General features: G+C 35.1%; 1 protein-coding gene across 1 annotated transcript; it reads right to left on the bottom strand.

The window, feature by feature from the left end:
• Nucleotides 1-3,771: 3,771 nt before the first annotated feature.
• LOC142636511 (protein RETICULATA-RELATED 6, chloroplastic-like) lies at nucleotides 3,772-14,228 on the bottom strand. Its single transcript, XM_075810763.1, has 8 exons — nucleotides 13,671-14,228; nucleotides 10,116-10,280; nucleotides 9,920-10,012; nucleotides 9,729-9,844; nucleotides 5,823-5,921; nucleotides 5,432-5,737; nucleotides 5,144-5,308; nucleotides 3,772-4,431 (listed from the first exon to the last, which is right to left on the bottom strand). Exons 1-8 carry the CDS (start codon nucleotides 14,046-14,048, stop codon nucleotides 4,149-4,151), a joined length of 1,605 nt encoding a protein of 534 aa, XP_075666878.1. The 5' UTR covers nucleotides 14,049-14,228; the 3' UTR covers nucleotides 3,772-4,148.
• Nucleotides 14,229-19,187: the final 4,959 nt, after the last annotated feature.

The raw sequence follows: 19,187 nt of genomic DNA, 5'->3' as shown, positions 1-19,187 counted from the left end.
ATCCTCATTGGAAAAAGCTCTTATTGGGCACACTAGTTTGAGGCAGCAGGTAGCTTCAGAGGAGAGAAATGAACCTTTGAGAAGTGTTTTCAGCTGGACCAAACCAGTTAGAGGCACCATCAAAATTAATATAGATGCAGCAGTAGGCCATTCTTATTCCGTTTTAGCTGTCGTGGCCAGAGACTGGAGAGGGACTTCATATTTGCTTGCTCAAATAAAGCAAACACCAACTCCCCTCTCCAAGCTGAAGCTGAGGCGTTGAGATGGGCTGTATCTCCTGCTAACCAGATGAATTCATTAGCTATCACCTTTGAAGGAGATTGTCAAATTTGCCTTAACACTGTTTCTAAGCATTGCTAGGAGGTTTCGTGGAGGATCAAAACAATCAATCAAGAGACTATTGCAGCACTAGAGTCTCTACCTAATCCAACAGTTTGTTGGGTCCCTAGAAGGCAAATATAGCAGCTTATACTCTGGCAAGATGGTTCCTTCTTAATAATTTTACAGGTTCCTTTGATGTTACAAACTGCCCCTAGTGGAAGCTAATTTTCTTTCTGCTGTATAATCTCCTTTCTTTTTGCTGTGTTTTCTTTGTTTGGAGTTTTTTTTTTATTTGTAATAAAATTTGATGTTCATAAAAATTTTTTAAAAAAAAAAAGGGAAAAAAAAAGAAAAAAGACATTGGAAAAGCTCTCCCCGCCTCTCCCACCGCTCTTGATTAGAAGTTCATGTTAGAATAAGCAATAACTCTAATATTCTAGTGATAATAAAGCTACGAACGAGTGAATATGCAGTGTGTAAATTAACAATTGTATTCTTAACCAAAACGAAGTTACATTTTTTTTTTTTTTTTATTATTATTATTATGAAAGTGTAAGTCTTTTAAAAAAAATTATGAAAGTATAAGTAAGAAAGTAAGTTGGAAAGGGAACCACAATCGAAGGAGTTGTTAATTTGAGGACTTGCAAAGGGGAACAAGACTACTAATTAGACCAAAGATCAACCTGTGGGATTGAATAATCTCCAATAACTCCAAACGTATGAGAGCCAAGAAATTCTATGTATTTTGAAAAGGAGGGAGCATGGTGCTTATATAGTAGTATAGAGTTGACCAAGATCCTGTGAATGTAGGCTCTTTCCTTATAAGAAGAGTATGAAGCTAATGCTCCGAGATCCTTGGGCCTAACTTTCCATCTTTGGAGGATATGAATGTGTAGAAAGATCTTTGGGTGTGATGTGAAAGTTTTTTTCCATATGAAGATACTAGAGTGTAGAACACGTAAACGGTGGAGCTAAGTATAAAGGGTCGTTAGTCATGCATTGCTTCATCTACCATGTTTTGTATCTGACAAGTAAACTTAACTATTGTCATAGATGTTGGTGAGCACTCAAGGGGCTTGAAGATCTTTGGGGTGCCTGATGAACATTGGGGATACCTGAAGGTAGACACATAAGGCTTGACAATGCTCATGGGACCTAATGATCGTTTATTTTCTGACGATGTTATTGGGTCTAACAATGCCTTGGTACATGTTAGCCAAATTTTGGAATGGTGAAAATATTCTTTATCAATAAACATTTCCCCTTATTGTTAAGAAAGAGTCCTAACATTATGTCATCCTCCATTTCCCCTTATTGTTAGGAAAGAGTACTAACATTATGCCATCCTCCAAGGTTCGTGAAGGGAAGTGATCTCAGGGCACCTTTTCCAATGTTATAACTAGAGGGAAGATCCATGTCGTGTAGCATTAAAGACACAATCATAGTTGAGCCACAATAAATACAAATATGAGAGGTGATAGTCTTTTATGGAGAAATTATTGTGTACTCCCAGAGTACCATAAATGCATACTCTATCCTCTCACATAAATATTGGATCCTATTAATTAAATTTATGGTAGGACCTACCATTCATGTGAGAGGAAAGAATACGCATTTATGGTACTCCAGGAGTACCTAATAATTTTTCTTTTTTATGACAGTCTTTTTTAGACACAGGTGATTAATTGCCACCTTCAAGTAGACTTTTTCAAACTATATATACTTTAGGTGAGGAAAATATAATGCGACAAAATAGTTTTATTGCTTAGATATATTAGGCGACGAAAATGATGACAAACATTAGCCGGCAAAAGGTGTTTCATTGCCATATGTAGCAATAAATTTTTTTGTTGCCATAGACCTTGTTTTCCGATTGCACTCGCAAGCCTACCATGTGCTACAAGTTTTGACCCTTGTATTAGGGATAGACGACACATAAAATAATATCCATCCACTTGCAAAAGATAATTAAAAAAAAGAAAGAAGGGGTGATCCACCAACTAAGATTAACGAATTAAATTGAAATCCCACCTGTTGGGCTGTAACAAATTAACAAATTTATCACACCCACAAGGGGATGTGAAATATGATCATATCACAACTATAAGCTATACAAAAGGTTGCAAAAATAAAGCTAGTATATCATGTATCCGATACATATAATTAGCTAGGAGAGAGCGTGGTTTCTTGTATCCTTTTTCAAGGATAAGAGACCATCCTTGTAAACAAGGCTTACTTGAATTGAATTCTGACTCAATTGGGGTGAAATTACAGAAGTTCATTACAAATATTTGCAGTTGGATCATTTGATTATAGAATAGATTAACATTCACAACTAACGACAATGATGGCAATAATTCAAAATCATTGAATTGTTTGGGACATGACAAACAGGTTTTGTGAAATCTTGCAAGTTTGAGAGCCCAAAAGAAATGTTTAGAAGTTATTTTTCAAAACAATGTAATCTCCCCATTAGAAAAAAAGGTGCAATATCACAACTAAGGTTGCGTTTGTTTCGGCTGAAAATGCTTTCAAGAAATTATTTTCCAACTTTTTGTGTGTTTGGTAGCTACAGAAAATTCGGTCAAACGGAAATTCAAATCCACGTTGACCGGAAAATAACCCCTCTTACCTGTAAATCCATTTCCATTCTTATTTTACCTTCAATGAATTTCCAAAAAATACACACCCGAAGAGAGAAAGCTCAAGCACACTCCACTTGAAGAACCCAGGCACATCCTCACCAATCAGATCACCGCCCTTGTTCAAACCCATTCTCGCCAGTGATGCCTAGAACTACCCCTCTACACACAGCCTCGTCGTCGCATGCAAGCCACTTCGCTGACCCATCCTTTGTCCTCGTCCACCATCGACCCATCCCTCATCCTCGTCCTCACTGACCCATCCCTCATCCTCGTCCTCACCGACCCACCTCCATCGACCCATCCCTCTTTCGAACCAACCCATACCTTCAAATCAAGTTTTATGCTTTGAAACCAGACACGAGAGAGAGAGAGCTTGAAGGGAAAGTGAAACCAAAGAAAGAGAGAGAGAGCTTGAACCTGAGAGAATCAGATCGCTGCCGTTGACTCATAGTCGCCGCCTGAAGCTCGTCGTCACCGCCAAACACAGATCGGAACCTTGTCATCTCGTTCTCGTCGCCGCTGAAGTTCGTCAGCAATGCCAACACACAAATCAGAGCCTTGACCCGATTTCAACCTCTCTCGATCTCTCACTCTTTCTTCCTCCCCCTCTCTATTTGATCGAGTTAATGGTTTTATTTTGATTTTTGTTTCTTTAAAAAGTTTACATCTTGCAATTTTCTATTATAAATTTATTTGGAAGCTGAGAAAATATGAGAAACCAGTAGAAAATTTGTATTTTTTAGAATGTTACCAAACACTTGAAGATATTTTCTAATACAATTTTCAAAATGCAACCAAACACTAAAAATATATTTTCCTTTCCCGAAAATATTCTCACCTGAAAATATTTTACATTCAACCAAACGCAGCCTAAACCTTCAATCTATAAGAAAATTTCAAGAACAATCAATTCTGAATACAGCATTGTTATACATGCCAATTTAGGTTAAGTGCAAGTACTTTAAAAAGAAAAAAAAAAAAAATTAAGAAGGCCTCCCCAAAAATATTATTCTTGTACCAGTCATTAAATTTTCTCTCAGCTGCCCCACTGCAGAAGCAGCCATCAATCATTATGAATACCTCCCACCCGCTCTTTCTCTAAAGTTTGGCGAGCAAGCTCTCAATGTTTTCATCATATGGCAAAATTGGCCAGTGATAGTGATTAGATCAACAGAACTATGCTCAACTTGTAGTCACCTTCTTCCGGACAATCCTCTTTCTCCGTGCCTTGGGAGCTGCTGGTTCCCCATCAGCAACAGAGTCAACAGTCCCCTGTTTGATGCCAAGAAGCCCAAGCCCAGAAACAATGGCATTCTTTGATATAAACCATTTTGAAGATGGCCTATTAACATCCTCAGAAGGTCTGCTGTAAACCTTCAAGAGACTATCTGATTGAACCAGTGGATCTGCCTCTACACCTAACCATGCCAGCCTCGATCTCTCTCCTAATTGAACATTCAAAATCCTGCATACAATGATTACTAACAAAAGTTAAACAGCTCTGATGAAAGTATCCAAAGGCAGGGACAATTATTTTAGGTACATGAAGTTTGGACACCAATACTGATCAAACAAATAAGCTTTCATAATCTATGATTACAGATTTCAATATAATGAATATGTGGATGCATATTAACAAGTTCTGACAAAGATTGCAAGTCTATTACTTACAGAAGGAATTTATCAAGGAAGAAACCTTAATGAATAATATGGCATCAAATGTAAATGGGTCCTTTGACATAGAAGCAAGGAGACAGAGAATGCTAATGCCACCAGATGGAATTCTCAGAGCATATGAGGCAAACATAAGATATATATTGACAAATGACCAGAATATAAACCCAACGGAATAGCACATACTTTGTTGTAAATAAATAAATAAAAGAATAGTATAGAATAGAATAAGAAGCACTTTCCTAGAAATGAATAAGCTACAATAATGGAAGAGAAGCCACTACGGTTAGAAGACTACACAACTAAGTGAACACATTGATTATATCAACAATGAAGAAAATCCCCAACAATATCATATCAATTTAATAAATTAGAATGAGAGACAGGTTTGAAAATATCCCTTCCTTTAGCATGGGAAAATGCAAAAACTACGTAAGTCAGTAAGTCTGAACCAGCACTATTGTCAGGTTTACATGAATGACTTGGTAGAGTAAGAAACAGACCTCAAAGCTGTGCTAAAAAACAATGCCACTCCAATAACATCAAAGTGGCTGATCATTGCTCTATCAAATCCACTTAACAACTGATATCTGAGGTTTGCATAGAGACCGAGGAATGCACCATAACCAAGTGCATTGGTACTCACAGTTGGAATTGTCACTGACAACCTGCCCAACAATTAAAGGTCACCCAAAATAAATTTGTCTGAATACTTCACCCCATCACAGGCAGAGATATTTACTTTCCTACTTTTAAGGTGAAAAGAAAATAGATTAACAAAAGACATTTACCTTCCCTCCTTTTTACTGGCCAAAAAGTTTGATACTGCACCCTGTACTGCTCCAGCACTTAACCCAACCATACACAACTCTGCAGCCTTATAGAAGAACGAGTGGATTCTCTTTTGCAAGTCAAATTCCCGAAGTGGGTAACTCTTTTCAAATATATTGTTTGGGAGCTTCTGTAATGTATTTTGCAAGTCGAATTGGAATGTGTTACCATATGAACGACAAGGAGCAAGAGACCAAACAACAACAGCATTGCAGGCTGCTATGGTAAGGACATTAATAAGTGCCAAATCCCACTCCTGCTTTATCCTACAACCATAGTAAAGAGAATCTAATCAGTTAATTATATTTAATGAGAATAACAGATAAAGTTTTTCATAAATAAAGCACATACCTATCCTTACGGTTCTTCAACTCCCACCAAACTGAACAGCCAATTGTAGCAGCCTGCTCCAAAAGAAGCTTATATAAGAAGGCAGGATCTGCAATCATCCTGTGAAACAGAATAATTTTAGTTGATTACACAAGAATCTGAGGATAGACTCAACTGCTTACTGATTAAATCAGTCAATGCACATAGAAAAGAATCAACCACTAATTTGTTCACAGCATTATTGAGAGGTTGACATAAAGATATTCTGTTATATAATTGTGTTAAAATTTGGGTAAGAAGTTTATCCAGAACATTAAATCCATTTCTAATACTTCATTGCCTATGATTATGTACCTCTGATGGCACAAAACAGCCTCTATGACTCTTCTCCAAAGAGCATCTCTCTAAGTCCCATATCTCCACAGCCATTTGCCTAACAAAGCTTGGTTAACTCTTCTCAAACATCTAATACCTAACCCCCACCTCTACAATGGTTCACAAATCTATGAGCACTTCACTAGGTGGACTTTAGTTTCACCACCAATACGAACCTAGACGTCACCATTTGGGGACACCAATAGGTACCAGCAGAACTAATGGGTCACTGGCGATGATTATAATATTTTGAAATCTCCAATGATATTTCTTTTAAATTTCTTCAAACTTTTAGTAATAGCTTTTCAATTGAAATAGAACTATAAACTTCCAGAACTTTGGCAGTAGAGTTTCACCTAGAATATAATTAGCTTAGTAATTTTAATGTGCTTATAACGTGGTAAGGACTCTTCTGTTTTATGTACTGTTCGTGCAGCATGAGAGAGAGTATAATTAGATTAATAATTTTAATATACTTATAATGCAATGTGTGTGTGTGTGTGTGTGTTTGTGTATATATTATACACTTGAAGCAATCTCAGTGTGTAGGACACAACATATATTATATAGAGCATGATAATATGATATCATGTATGATATTTCATTAAATCTTAGTAAGCACTATGAAACAAAAGATTAGAATGATTGCATTACAGCAGCTGCATGGCTTCAAAGAAAAGAACTCTTTGGAAGACCTCCACTAATGCTTTAAGACTTGCGTCAATTAAAAGGCTCATGCCAATTGAAAAGGGAATTTTAGTTGAGAGTCCATCATAGTTGTTTGGCCCTCATTGGTTTAAGTCTTATTACAATAATTACAAATTTACATGTAGGGTTATAATTTACTTAATCTAAGGATTAGGATTAGTTTGAATTAGAGCTCTCATATTTATAAAAAGGCTCCTAACTCTGTCTTGTTGTGTTAGCACTTAATTAATTGAGATTTATAGCTTTGCTTGTTAAGCATGTGATTTTGTGATTTGGATGTTGTTAGATGGGAATACTCCATTGAATATTCTAAAATTTTTGTATTTGTAAGTTATCTAGGGCAACATTGTTCGTTCGTATATAAACCATAAACCTATATCACTCTCTTTCCTTTTTCTCTAATAAAATATCTTATAAAAAAAATGTAATGTTGCAATTTGTTTATTTTTTCACTGATAAAACATCTTTAAAAAAATATGATATTTCAATTCCTTCTATTCTTTATTTCTTCTTTTTTGTTCTACTGTACCTCTATCATTTTTAAACCTACGAGAGGAGAATCTTAAAAACTTCCTTTTCACAGTAGAAATCATATATTAACGCCCAACCTTTTTCTCATCAAAGAAGAAAATCTAGCAAACTAAAAATACAAAACCTAGGCTCTGTTAGTGTTCATGTCACCAACATTGGAATCCCTGATAACAGCAACCTTATTCCTATTTTCCTTGCTTTGTTCTCAATCACAAATTCAACCCTACCTCCATATCATTACAAAGCCTAAATCCTTATTCTCCACCAAAGTGATAATTCAAAATCCACTTTATAACCCTTGATTTTCTCCTCTCCAAACTTCCCAACAACATGGCAATCAATCTCTTGCAACCTATGACCACTCAAAACCCTTCCAGAAGTCCTCACAAATATAAACCACCACCTTTATTTATTTATTTTTGATAAGTAACAAATATTTATTTCTTTTTAATTTTATTTTTATAGGTAAGTAACAAATCTTTATTAAATAAAAAACTTGCAAGTTTAGCATACAAAAAAGGAAAACAAAATCATTCTCTCAAATTATACTGCTCAATCATCTCTAACAAAGAAAAAGAAGAATCTAATTGGAGAACTCTAGTCCAATCCATCAAGGAGTAAAAGAAAAACGACTTAAGCACTGCTAGAATGTTCACATCCCTCAAAATTACTAGCATCTCTCCCGCCAAATACACCATATCAAGCAATGCAGCAACATCTTCCATATAATGGCATTACGATTCCAGCCAAAACTGCCCTCCCAAGATGTTAACAAATCCATGACCTACCGTGGCATAACCCAAAGTATACTAAACCACGGACTACAACTCAAATGCTATAGGACAATGTAGGAGCAAATGGTCCACATTTTCCCCATTCCATTTGCACCTAACACACCAATGAATAACAATAATACCTTACATACTTAATCATTATTCAAAATCTTCCCCTTTGCAGCAGTCCAGGAAAAGAAAGAAACCCTAGGGGAGATCTTAGACCTACTGATAATTTTCCACGGAAATGGGGCTGGGGTAGACATACCCCAAAACCTCTACATTTTCCCCATTCCATTTACACAACTCACCACCTTTAATACATAAGACAGTAGTTAGATAAATCCATACTACAGCTGTCCTACATCAGAGTATACTTATAACCCAAATGACACATGTCCAAGCTTGAGTCACATTATAACTTGATTGCCTTAACAAATCATTACCTATTATCTCATACACTGCATATTCTAAACCCAGGGTCCCCTCATGTGACAGAAATCAACATAAAATACTTTACTGCATCTCAAGGGGTTCATCAGGTCTTTAATCTTACACTTCTGCAAGGGTTCGAATCCAGTGCTAAAGAACTGAATAAAATTAGGATAGATTTTTCCTCCAAAAGCCTCCTCCAACCCATTACGTGGTGATTCATGCAACCATCCACTTGTATTACTTAAACAAGTCACATGACTTAGTAAATAGATCGTGTGACTAAAAGATAACATGGACGGTTTTATCAATCGCCACGTAGTGGGTTGGAGGAATTTTCCGCCACACTAGTTTAAAGGTAAACTTTTTTTTTGAGAATAAGGTGATGATATCCTGCAAGAACCCTGCATTCTCCTCACTTTTCTCTTTTCATTCTTGGATTTTATTTTATTTTATTTTATTTTTTTTTGAAAGGGGTGAGGGGGTGGGAGAGAGAGAGAGATGGAGCAACAATAAAAAAATGCCATATCATAGAATAGGAACAGGAATCTATTAAAAGAAGCCCAAATTTCAAGGGAATCAGTTTAAGTTGTAGGCTAATTGCAACCTTGTATCACGCAAAAAGTTTCAATGTCATGAAACAGTTTTTTATATTCACATTTCATGCCAAATGTACGTGTGAAGCTTTGTTTCTTTATATTCAGAAATTATGATAAATGCACACAGGTAGCTTAGTTTTTTTAAATCCAATTATCATGGTGAATGCACATGTAAAGCTTTGTCATTCTTGAAAAAAGATAAGCCTGATGCCAGAAACTCAATTCCTTGAGCTATTTCTACTGTATCAGCATCTAAGGAAGCAAAAAGTGAAACCTTAAGAATATAATTAGGATCCTTTTTTTTATTGGAAATGAACATATGAGGGATTTTATCACAATATATTGTTTCAAGTGCCAAAATCAAAACAATCCCAAAAATGTTGCAGATATGAACAGTTAAGACCAAAAACACACAGAGAGAGAGATTAATATGTAAATGTAGCATAGGATTATATGGGGACTCTACAACTTTGACAGCCGATGATGTGAATTAAAGGAAGCATATTCACCTGCCAATAAATGCCCTCGACATTCCTTCAGGAAGTGCTCGGGAGACAAATCTAGTAGTAGTTGGCCGGGCATTGATTGCTAGGAATTTTACCATTTGAGCAGAGCTAACCAGACCCTGGAGGCAAAATTTGAGTTGGCATATGGAGAGATAATTCTTTGCCAAAAGCATGTAGTTAGAGAAATACCATACCATTTCATAAGCCTGTCGGAATCCAGCAGGCAAATCCATCATTGTCTTCTGCCACTCGTTTAACACCGCATCTACGAATTTACGGTCAAAAAGCTGATAAAAGGCACAAAATTATTACTGCAATAGAAAACACTAATTAACAGCACTCACAGGCAAAACATTTAATCTACTCAAGAGCATGTAAAAGAATTTTCACCTCCTCAAGAAATTTACGTCTCCTAAATAGGCCTCCCTCATCCCCTTCATCACCATCATCAAAGTCATCAAAGTAATCGTCGTCATCGCCATCATCATCACCACCATCACCACCACCATGATTTATTTTCTTTCCTATATCTCCACCACCTCCCCCGATTGCAGTCTGCAATTCCAGAAGTATCAGTCATGTTGCCCAAGACAATGAACAATTTTCATCACAACATGTTTAAACCAAATCAAAGCAGTAAAATTCAGTTCATTGGTTAAAGGAATGCAGAAACTCGATTCTGAGTACTTAGACCTAGATCAGCACCCAAGTCCAAATCTATAAATATGTTGGTTACCCCTAAAATAATATTTGCATAATTTTTTGATAAGTAATACATTTATTGATATAAAAAAAAAAGGGAAACACCCTAGTACACAGGGAGTGTACAAAGGTTAAACAATCAAGAACAAAAATTACAAGAATCTAGGAAATTAAGAAAAGATAAAAATGATTGGTTCTGCAAAGCAGCCAACCAATCTATTAAGCTTCTAAAGAAAAATAGCTTCAAGTCTGAGATTGATCTCTCCTTATCTTCAAAGCACCTGCTATTTCTCTCTCTCCAAAGACACCACAATAAGTAATGTGGAACAATCATCCATATATACTCATTTCGATGATAACCAAATCTGCCTTGCCAACATGCTAAAAGCCCCACTACAGATTATGGCATAACCCAGCTCATTCCAAACAATCCAAACACCATTGCCCACATATCCATTGCAACCGGACAATGGAGAAAAAGATGATCAACCGATTCACCATTGCACTTGCACATGTAGCACCAATCCAATATCCAAACCTTCCTTTTTCGTAAATTGTCAATTGTTAAGCACTTCCCCAAAGCAGCAGTCCAAACAAAGAAAGCAACTCGAGAAGGAATTTTCTATTTCCAAATACTTTTCCAAGGAAAGCAACAGTCATTAGAGCCCACTAAGAGACTCTAATAATCCTTAACCAAGAAGCCCTTCGCTCTATCAAGCTTCCAGCACATCTTATCCTCGCAAAACCCTTTCACCGAAGCACCATAAATGGTATCCATGAAACTGGCCAATGCCTCTGATTCCCCAGCATGCACACCCCTAAAGAAACTTACATCCCCAAAAAGGACCCCATTATCAAGCTTCATAAGCTCAACCACACTAGCCTCCTTGTCTCGGCAAAATCTATACAATTTTGGATAGTTGACTACCGATTTCACCAATTTCAAACACAACCAGAAGTCCACTTTATCTCAGAAGGCTATATAAGAGTTACAAGACCTATTAAGTCAAAGAAAAAAGTGTAATAAGGCTGATACAAGGTCAACTATGCTCTATGGTACTAAATGTTAGGCTATTGAGACGAAACATATTCAATAAAAGAGTCAAACTAAAATAAGAACATTAAGATAGATAAATATAAATATAAGGAAAGATAGGTTACGAAACAAATAAATTTGTTTAAGGACAAGGCCAAGGGTAGCTCAAATTGATGAAAAGATGTGGAGAGTCACTTGATATGGTTTGATCATGAGCAAAAGGAGAACAATTAATGCACTAGTGAGAAAGTCATTTGATTCAAGTTGACGAAACAAAAGAGGTATAAGAACACCTAAACTAATATTGTTACTAATAATAAAAGAAATGTTGATTAAGAAGGTGTTAGGAAGTATCTGCGGCAACTGGGGTCGTGTATCAGTGATTTACTAACTAGGGGTTTTGTCCAAAGGGCTCTGTCTTTGGTATGAAGCTGGTTAAATAGGATTGAATGGACCAACCTCGGTTGATCTGTGGGGATCCAAAGATCCATGGCCAACCCAAAAGTTCATTTTTATAAATGACCCTACAAGAATACAACAAATGAAATGTACATAATTGGAGAACAAAGGAATTTAGTTCAAATTGTCCACATCATACAATTGACTGTTGATGTTTGGATAGAGACTAATTTTTTAGTTGGGATTCAAACCCAAAAACTGGTTTTATAGACCAGCTCCTATCCATTAGGAACGGAGTTAGATTTGTTTGTATAATATTCTTATACATCAAATACATTAGATTGGAACCCTATATGTAAAATAACAATATTTAGAATTTGGTGCCTCGCTTCACTTGGGCTAGCGCCTTTTTGGTGCCTCGTCACCTTGGGTGATACAAGGCCTTGGTGCCTTAAGGGTGCCTTTGCCTTTGACTACCTTGGGTAAGTATTCATCGAACATTTGGAATTTAGTTCCACTATGTTTGATGTGGACAATTTGAAGGGAACAAAATCATCATATGTTTGAGAATCCAAAAACAAAAGGAACTCAATTGTTAGCTTTGTATAGTGGTTCTTTATTTGATTGGTCTCATGGTACATAATTTGATTGGTCTCTCAATTTACTCATATCATTTCCCTTCCAAAATTCATATAGCCATTGTCTCTTGGTACATAATTTTGTTCTTTTGTATTCTTTAGACTCCTCTGTGTCCATTGCACATGGAGTAGTCTCTTTGCCAAAAAAAAAAAAAATCATCTTACTTACAAATAAAAAAGGATCTAATAATGACATTCTTTTAAAGAAAAATTCTAATGAAACCATTTATGTACTAAAAGGATAACTACAAATTGAAGAATTATATCTGAGAGAGAAAGGCATCCTAAAACAATTCTGGCTCATTTATTTTGGAATGGAATCTAAGACATGCCCACTGAAGTTGAAATTTATTGAAACACCAAAATTCAAAACTTAAAATGACATACTATAGGTCATGCATCACTGATTACATAGATAATAATATAAATGTTACAAATCTACTACAAAGCATTTAAATTGGTCAAGAATCTTTTTTTTTTTTTTGGTGTGGATAAGTAATAAAAGTTTTATTGAAGACAAAAAATACTTTACGTTTGCAATGATGAATAGAGAGTATCTTTAAAAAATTACAACAAGGTCATACATAAGATCTAAATGGGTTTTGGAACTCAAAAAAAGAGGTAAAATGTGTAAAACCCCATGCCCAAGAGCAATCAAACAAGGTATGAATCAACAGGGATTTCATTTGATTGAGAGACCCCCCCAACATCCTCGAACATACGACTATTCTGTTACTTCCACACTATCCACATCAAGAATGTCGGCACCAGATTCCATACATCCATTGACGAAATGGTAAACAAATTTGATTTGGCAGCAAAAGGTGATGGCAAGCCAATACGGGTTCCTCCAAGTAAGAAAAGCCTTATAGAAATTCAAACAGGAAACTTAAGCAGAATCTCAAGAATTCTATTCTTGAAGTAAACATTTAGTCCTCAAATCTTAGCCTATCCTAGCTTGGAAATGATGATTCATTCTAGTTCTTGATAATTTTAAGTTTGTGCAAAAAAGGTCCTACAGTTAACTCTAACAGAAAATTTTCTTTTTATCTCCAAATAATTCTGAAACATAGACTAAATGTGTAGTGTAATGTCTCAAATAATTCTGAAAAACTCTGAGCAACCAAACACTAAAAGATGTTAGAAAGAAAGAAAGAGAGAAAGAAGTACCTCGGGGCTAGACTGGGATTGCTTCTGGGACGTATCAAGCTTGCCTTTCTCCAAGGTAACCGCACCAAACGCACCGTACTGCCCTTTCATAACCGGACTCTGCATAGAAGATGAAGAAACAGCCGGTGGCGCTACCAAGCAACGCTCCAATAAACTCACGGAGGAGGAGGAGTCTCCTTCCACCACTGCCGACGACGACGACGACGAAGAAGAAAAGGCTTTGAGTACCAGAACTCCCCTCCTACTGCGAGCAAGTTTCTTACCGGCTACCGGCGGCAAGTAGGGACCACCAGCAACTACCTTCGATGATGACGACGACGATGATGATAAGGTCTTTATCGGCATAATTTGCGCCGTTTGGAACACCGCGTGCGACATTTTTATTTTTTTCCTGTTTGGATACCAAGAAAATTACATAGGATAGGGGTTCTTTATTTTTATTTTTGTCTCTCTCTAAGAAGGGGGAGTGTATTAGCGAGAGAGAGAGAGAGAGAGAGATGTGAAGATGTTAAGGGGGGTTTTGATGTAGGTGCGAAGCTCACGCTATCAGATAGAGAGGAACCCAATCCGAATGTTAGTCAGGTGAGTTGACTCGGGCGTGTTTCAGTGAGTCAAGGACGGGTTTGATTTTTGGTTCTAATGGGCTGGGCTGGGCTGGCCTAACTAACCATCACCAAATGGTCTTCGCTCTTCTCCTGCCCTAACTAACCATCACCTGTTGGTCGTTTCTTCCAGGCCTCAAATTACTATTACGCCCCCCAAAACCCTCTTTAGAACAAGAATAAACCGTTCATCCAACCAATTAAAAGTATTCAACTATTCATAAGTTAATAGGGTTTTAAAAAAAATTTGAAAGGGATAATGATAAGTTAATGAATAATAATCATAACCCAAAAAAAAAAAAAGGCAAAAATTAATGGATTTTGTATGGAAAATGCGATGAATAATTTCATTCCAAATTACATAAATTTGATAAATTTCAAGACTAACAAAAAATTTTGATAAATTTCAAATTAATTAAATTTTATAAAAAAATGTTATGATTTAAAAAATATAGCAGTTGGGAATTTGAAAAATGTAATTGTTGGGAATGAATAAATGAAGAAAATAGAAAAATTTTAAAAAAAAATAATAAATGAAATTAAAGAAAGAATGAAAAAACAATATTTAAATTGGATAAAAAAAATTATAAAGTATGCTGGAAAGTGTATTTGAAAAAGTAGATAGATAAAAGACAAAATGTACTGTTTACTCTCCAAACATTACAAAAATATAGAGAGTTTGTTAGAGATTTTTTTTTTATAAAAAAATACAAAATAAAATTTCTACGCTATAGATGTTCTTAGGATAGTTATCTCATTATGAGTACTATTTATGTACTATGAAGGTCCTGAAGTAAGGAATGGAACTTAAACAAAAAATTAACTAAAAGAAGTCTATTATCCTTGTAAGTTCAGGAGGCTAGTCATCTCGAATTGATTAATTTATCTTTTAATTATCCCACCTCACAACATTTGGTATAAGAGCGTTTCGATTTGCATCTCCATCAAAAAAGCCACAATAAATAAATAAATAAATAAAAAGCTCTGTCAAAGCCACCCTTGTTATCATTAAAACTTGCATCCCACCGGTGTCGTCAATAATGCACAACCAAAAAAAAATATCACCATGTTTCCACTTTCCATTATGTCATTTCGCTCAAACCAACCTTTTTTTTCCTAACTTGACCCATTACTCAAAACGTCACCCATCCCACTTGCCAAAAAAAAAAAAAAAACCCTTTGTAGAAATCAGTTTTTGCACCATGCTCAAAGTTCTTCATGACTAGCCCATATCAAAGCTTCAATCTTGAAGTACAACAAACAATGCGAGAGCATGTCAACCGAATGTTAGAGATTCTCAAGGACATGTCCAAAAGCATACCAAGGATGGAAGCAAAGATGCAAGATTCATGATATCAAATTATAGAGGTTTAAGATAAACAATCCAATATCATTTTGTAAATCAAAGAACAATCAAAAGTACAAGGATCTCATGAAATTTCAAAGAATCAAAGTGATGTACTCCAAGCATCATCAATAATTCTAGAGTTGTAATATGTTGGAGGATGCACTTGATATACAAATTGGAATGCTGTTTTGAATTTGAATAATAAATTAGCAATAGTAGATTAGGTTGTTATTATTTCAAATTTGTATTTGATAGGAGTTAGTTCTTATTTGTTAAGATAGTTATCTCATTACAAGTATTATTTATGTACAGTGAATGAAGGAATAGGATCTAAATAAAAAATTAACTAAAAAAGTTTATTCTTCCTTTAAGTTCATGACGAGGCTAATCACCTCAAATCAATTAATCTAACTTGTAAGTTGTCCCAGTTCACAACAACCATACCCACCAAGATTTAAATATTACAAAATTGATCTTGTTAACTTTTAAGTTATTTTGTAAAAGTTACGTGTTACACTTTGTTCATATCGTTTTCTAGCTAATATAATAATGTGCAGATCAATATATATACATAATTATTATTAATATAATATTTAGCTAGAAAAATAATAAGTATTATTATATATTATATAATGTAATTCACTTTAAATGAGACTCTATTATCAAGGAATTCCAGCGGGTCAGGCAGTGTCCATCAAGGAAGGTGCACCCAGGGAGACCATGGTGGAAACTTCTAGATGCGGGCTATGTTAAGACTAATTTTGATGGGGCCATTGAGGATTTACATGCAGCAGGTATAGGCGTGATGATTCGGGTCGAGCATGGCAAGGTGATCGCTGCATTGGCTGAAAAAATTTCCATACCAAAATCAGTATTGACCCTTGAGACTTAGGAAGCTAGACGAGCAGTTCAATTTGTTCAAGATCTTGGCCTTCGTAACTCCATCTTTGAGGGCGACTGTGAGACTTCCATTAATGCTATTAGTAAAGGACAGTTATTACATTCATTATTGTTAAAAACATGTTGTTGTCTTCTAACTCTCTTCAAAACTTTTCTTTTTCTCATATTTGTAAGCAAGGTAATGCTTTAACTGATGTTTTTGTCAAAAGAGCAAAGTTTTCTTTTCAGTTGTTGGATTGCATAGAGTGTGTTCCACTAAATCTTTATAATTGTTATTTGTCGGATTTTTCAGCTAATGAATAAATTGGCTTCTCTAGCCTATTTCTCAAAAAAAAAAAAAAAAAAAAAGCTTTTAAGAAATTCTGAAAAAAGAAATCCAATTAAAATTCTAATATCTAAAGCTTCAAGAAATTTTTCAAAAAATCATGATTTATTTAAAAGAATTGCAATCATATAACATAATTGTTTTTTGCTATAATAGAAATTCAATTAAATGCTTCAATAATGTAACTTAAACTAATTTTATTGTTGAATTTTGGTTATATTATAGAATATTTTCTTACTGCTAATTGTTATCATACATTAATAAAATTTGAATTTTACACAGTACTTTTTTTTTAAAAAAATCTTTAATTTAAAGGATTGACTTGATCTCCTAGAGTCCCACTTAAGTAATTTAAGATTGACTTGATCTCCTACAGATCCACGTGTAGCATGATCTACTTCTTACTCTTCTTCTCTTTTGAAGAGTGTTTATCTTTCTCTCTTTTTTTTTTTTTTTTTGTGGCAGAAAAGAAAGATTTTATTGATGAGTAAGTCTGGTACCACAACTAATTTTATAACTTTATTACAACTTTGCCACATGGACTCACATGGACCCCTCATGTTATTTCCACCATTGACAACTCGTCACATAGGCAAGTTGTGACAAAAGTAGTGGAAATTATTGTAATACTAGACTTACTCTTTAAGGAAAGCAAGAAACAAGGCTCCAAACAAAAAGGTTAACATGCCTCAACTCTTATGTGGCGTTTGATATGAGGGAATCCACATTATTCCTGGCATTTAGATTCCTAGGAATCACGTTCCTAGCAATGTAACTATTCCTATGTTTGGTTTTATTGAGAATCTCTTAAGATTTCTAAGAATGTGAGATGATAATATTTGGTTTATTTCTAGGAATCTTAAATGAATTATTTATTTTTCCCATTCTAACCTTAGATTTGAATGCGAACTACTAAGTTCTTTAATAAAAAATGTTCTTCTAAATAAATAATGAAAAACCAAATATAAAATATTAATTATGACAAATTCATTAAAATTGTAGTCTAACATTTCAAAATGGCAAGTATAATACAAAAATAACAATTTAAATAGAGAGCAACATGCACACAAAACAGCAAAAGTGAATACTTGGCAATAATAGAGAGTCCCCTTCAAACTTTTTTTTTCCCACACGTGAAACTTAAATAAAACTTTGTTAAAGAATGTATCAACAGAGTTGTCTATCCTGTTTATGTTATTTTGGCAGGAAAAGATAAAGACAAGAGAAAAAATATTGATGATTTGTTTTATATTTTATCTTAATTGCTTAAATGATAAAGAAAAATGGTTAAAATTGTCAATTTATAAAAAATACAATTTCCTTTAAGCTGGGGAATCTGAATTCCCACTTGTTTTAAAGGGAATCTACATTCCTACTGAGAGGGGTTTAAGGGGAGAATCCAGATTCTCCTAACATCTGATTTTCTTGCGTGATTTGCAATCAAATATGGAAATCTTTAAACATTCATGGGAATCCTAAAATATTGCCTTGTACCAAACGCCACATTAGAATATCACTAACATAGTGAGGGCAGTTGCACAAGTCAAAGGAACTTACAAATCTATTCTTAAGAGACCATTTGGCTAGAGAGGTTGTAGCACCGTTGGCTTCTCTAGGAACCCAGCATAAGGAAGCATGAGGTGCTACCCTTGTCAGAGCAATGATTTCTTGAATTACATTCTTAATTCTCCATGTCACATTAGTACCCTTGCTCAGAACAGCTGTGATGCAGGTTAAGGAATCGCCTTCAAAAATGACAACTTGGTAATTGGATTGGGATGCAATGTACACAGCCCATACCTTAGCTTTGTCTTGGAGGGGGTTGTTAGAGTTTATTGCTTTTGAACACGCAAGTGACAATATCCCTTTCCAGTCCCTTACCACTATCGCTATTGGTGCTCTAGATTGCCCTTTTTCTGCATCCACACTAAATTTGATTGTACTCATTGCCGGTTTAGACCGAGAGTAAGGTCTCCTAACCTGCACTGAAGAGTTAGAGATTGTTCTAACATTACAGTGCTCCACAAAGTTTTTTAAAAGGCACGACTTTAGAGTCTCAAAATTTGGAACTTTGCCTTCAAACACCTTATTTCTAAGGTTCCATATTTTTTCACAAAGTATTGCTCCAAATAAAAGGAACTCATCTCCTCTCTAGCTTTTTTCTCTTCTTCTTTCTTTTTTCCACGTAACTTTCCTTGGATATCTCTCTATGTGGCACCTCTTTCTTTAGCACTTTGCAACATCAAACAAAGTTTCACAAATTCTCATTGATTTGTGTGCTTTACAAAAAAACATTGTTGACACATGTTGTGGACATATTTTTATGTAATTGGCATATTTTT

The sequence above is a fragment of the Castanea sativa genome, chromosome 5, assembly GCF_040712315.1.
Source record: "Castanea sativa cultivar Marrone di Chiusa Pesio chromosome 5, ASM4071231v1".
Classification (NCBI taxonomy): Eukaryota; Viridiplantae; Streptophyta; class Magnoliopsida; order Fagales; family Fagaceae; genus Castanea; species Castanea sativa.
Note: the sequence above shows the minus strand (reverse complement) of the source record. Positions and strands in the feature narration are given on the sequence as shown.

Bases quoted from the DNA above. Each gene is read 5' to 3' on its own strand.
- LOC142636511 (XM_075810763.1), bottom strand. From the start codon at position 14,048: ATGTCGCACGCGGTGTTCCAAACGGCGCAAATTATGCCGATAAAGACC. The intron at 9,845-9,919 runs GTATGGTATTTC...TTTTGCCTCCAG, and splicing joins TCCGACAGGCTTATGAAATG to GGTCTGGTTAGCTCTGCTCA. The intron at 5,738-5,822 runs GTATGTGCTTTA...CTATGGTTGTAG, and splicing joins TTGAAGAACCGTAAGGATAG to GATAAAGCAGGAGTGGGATT.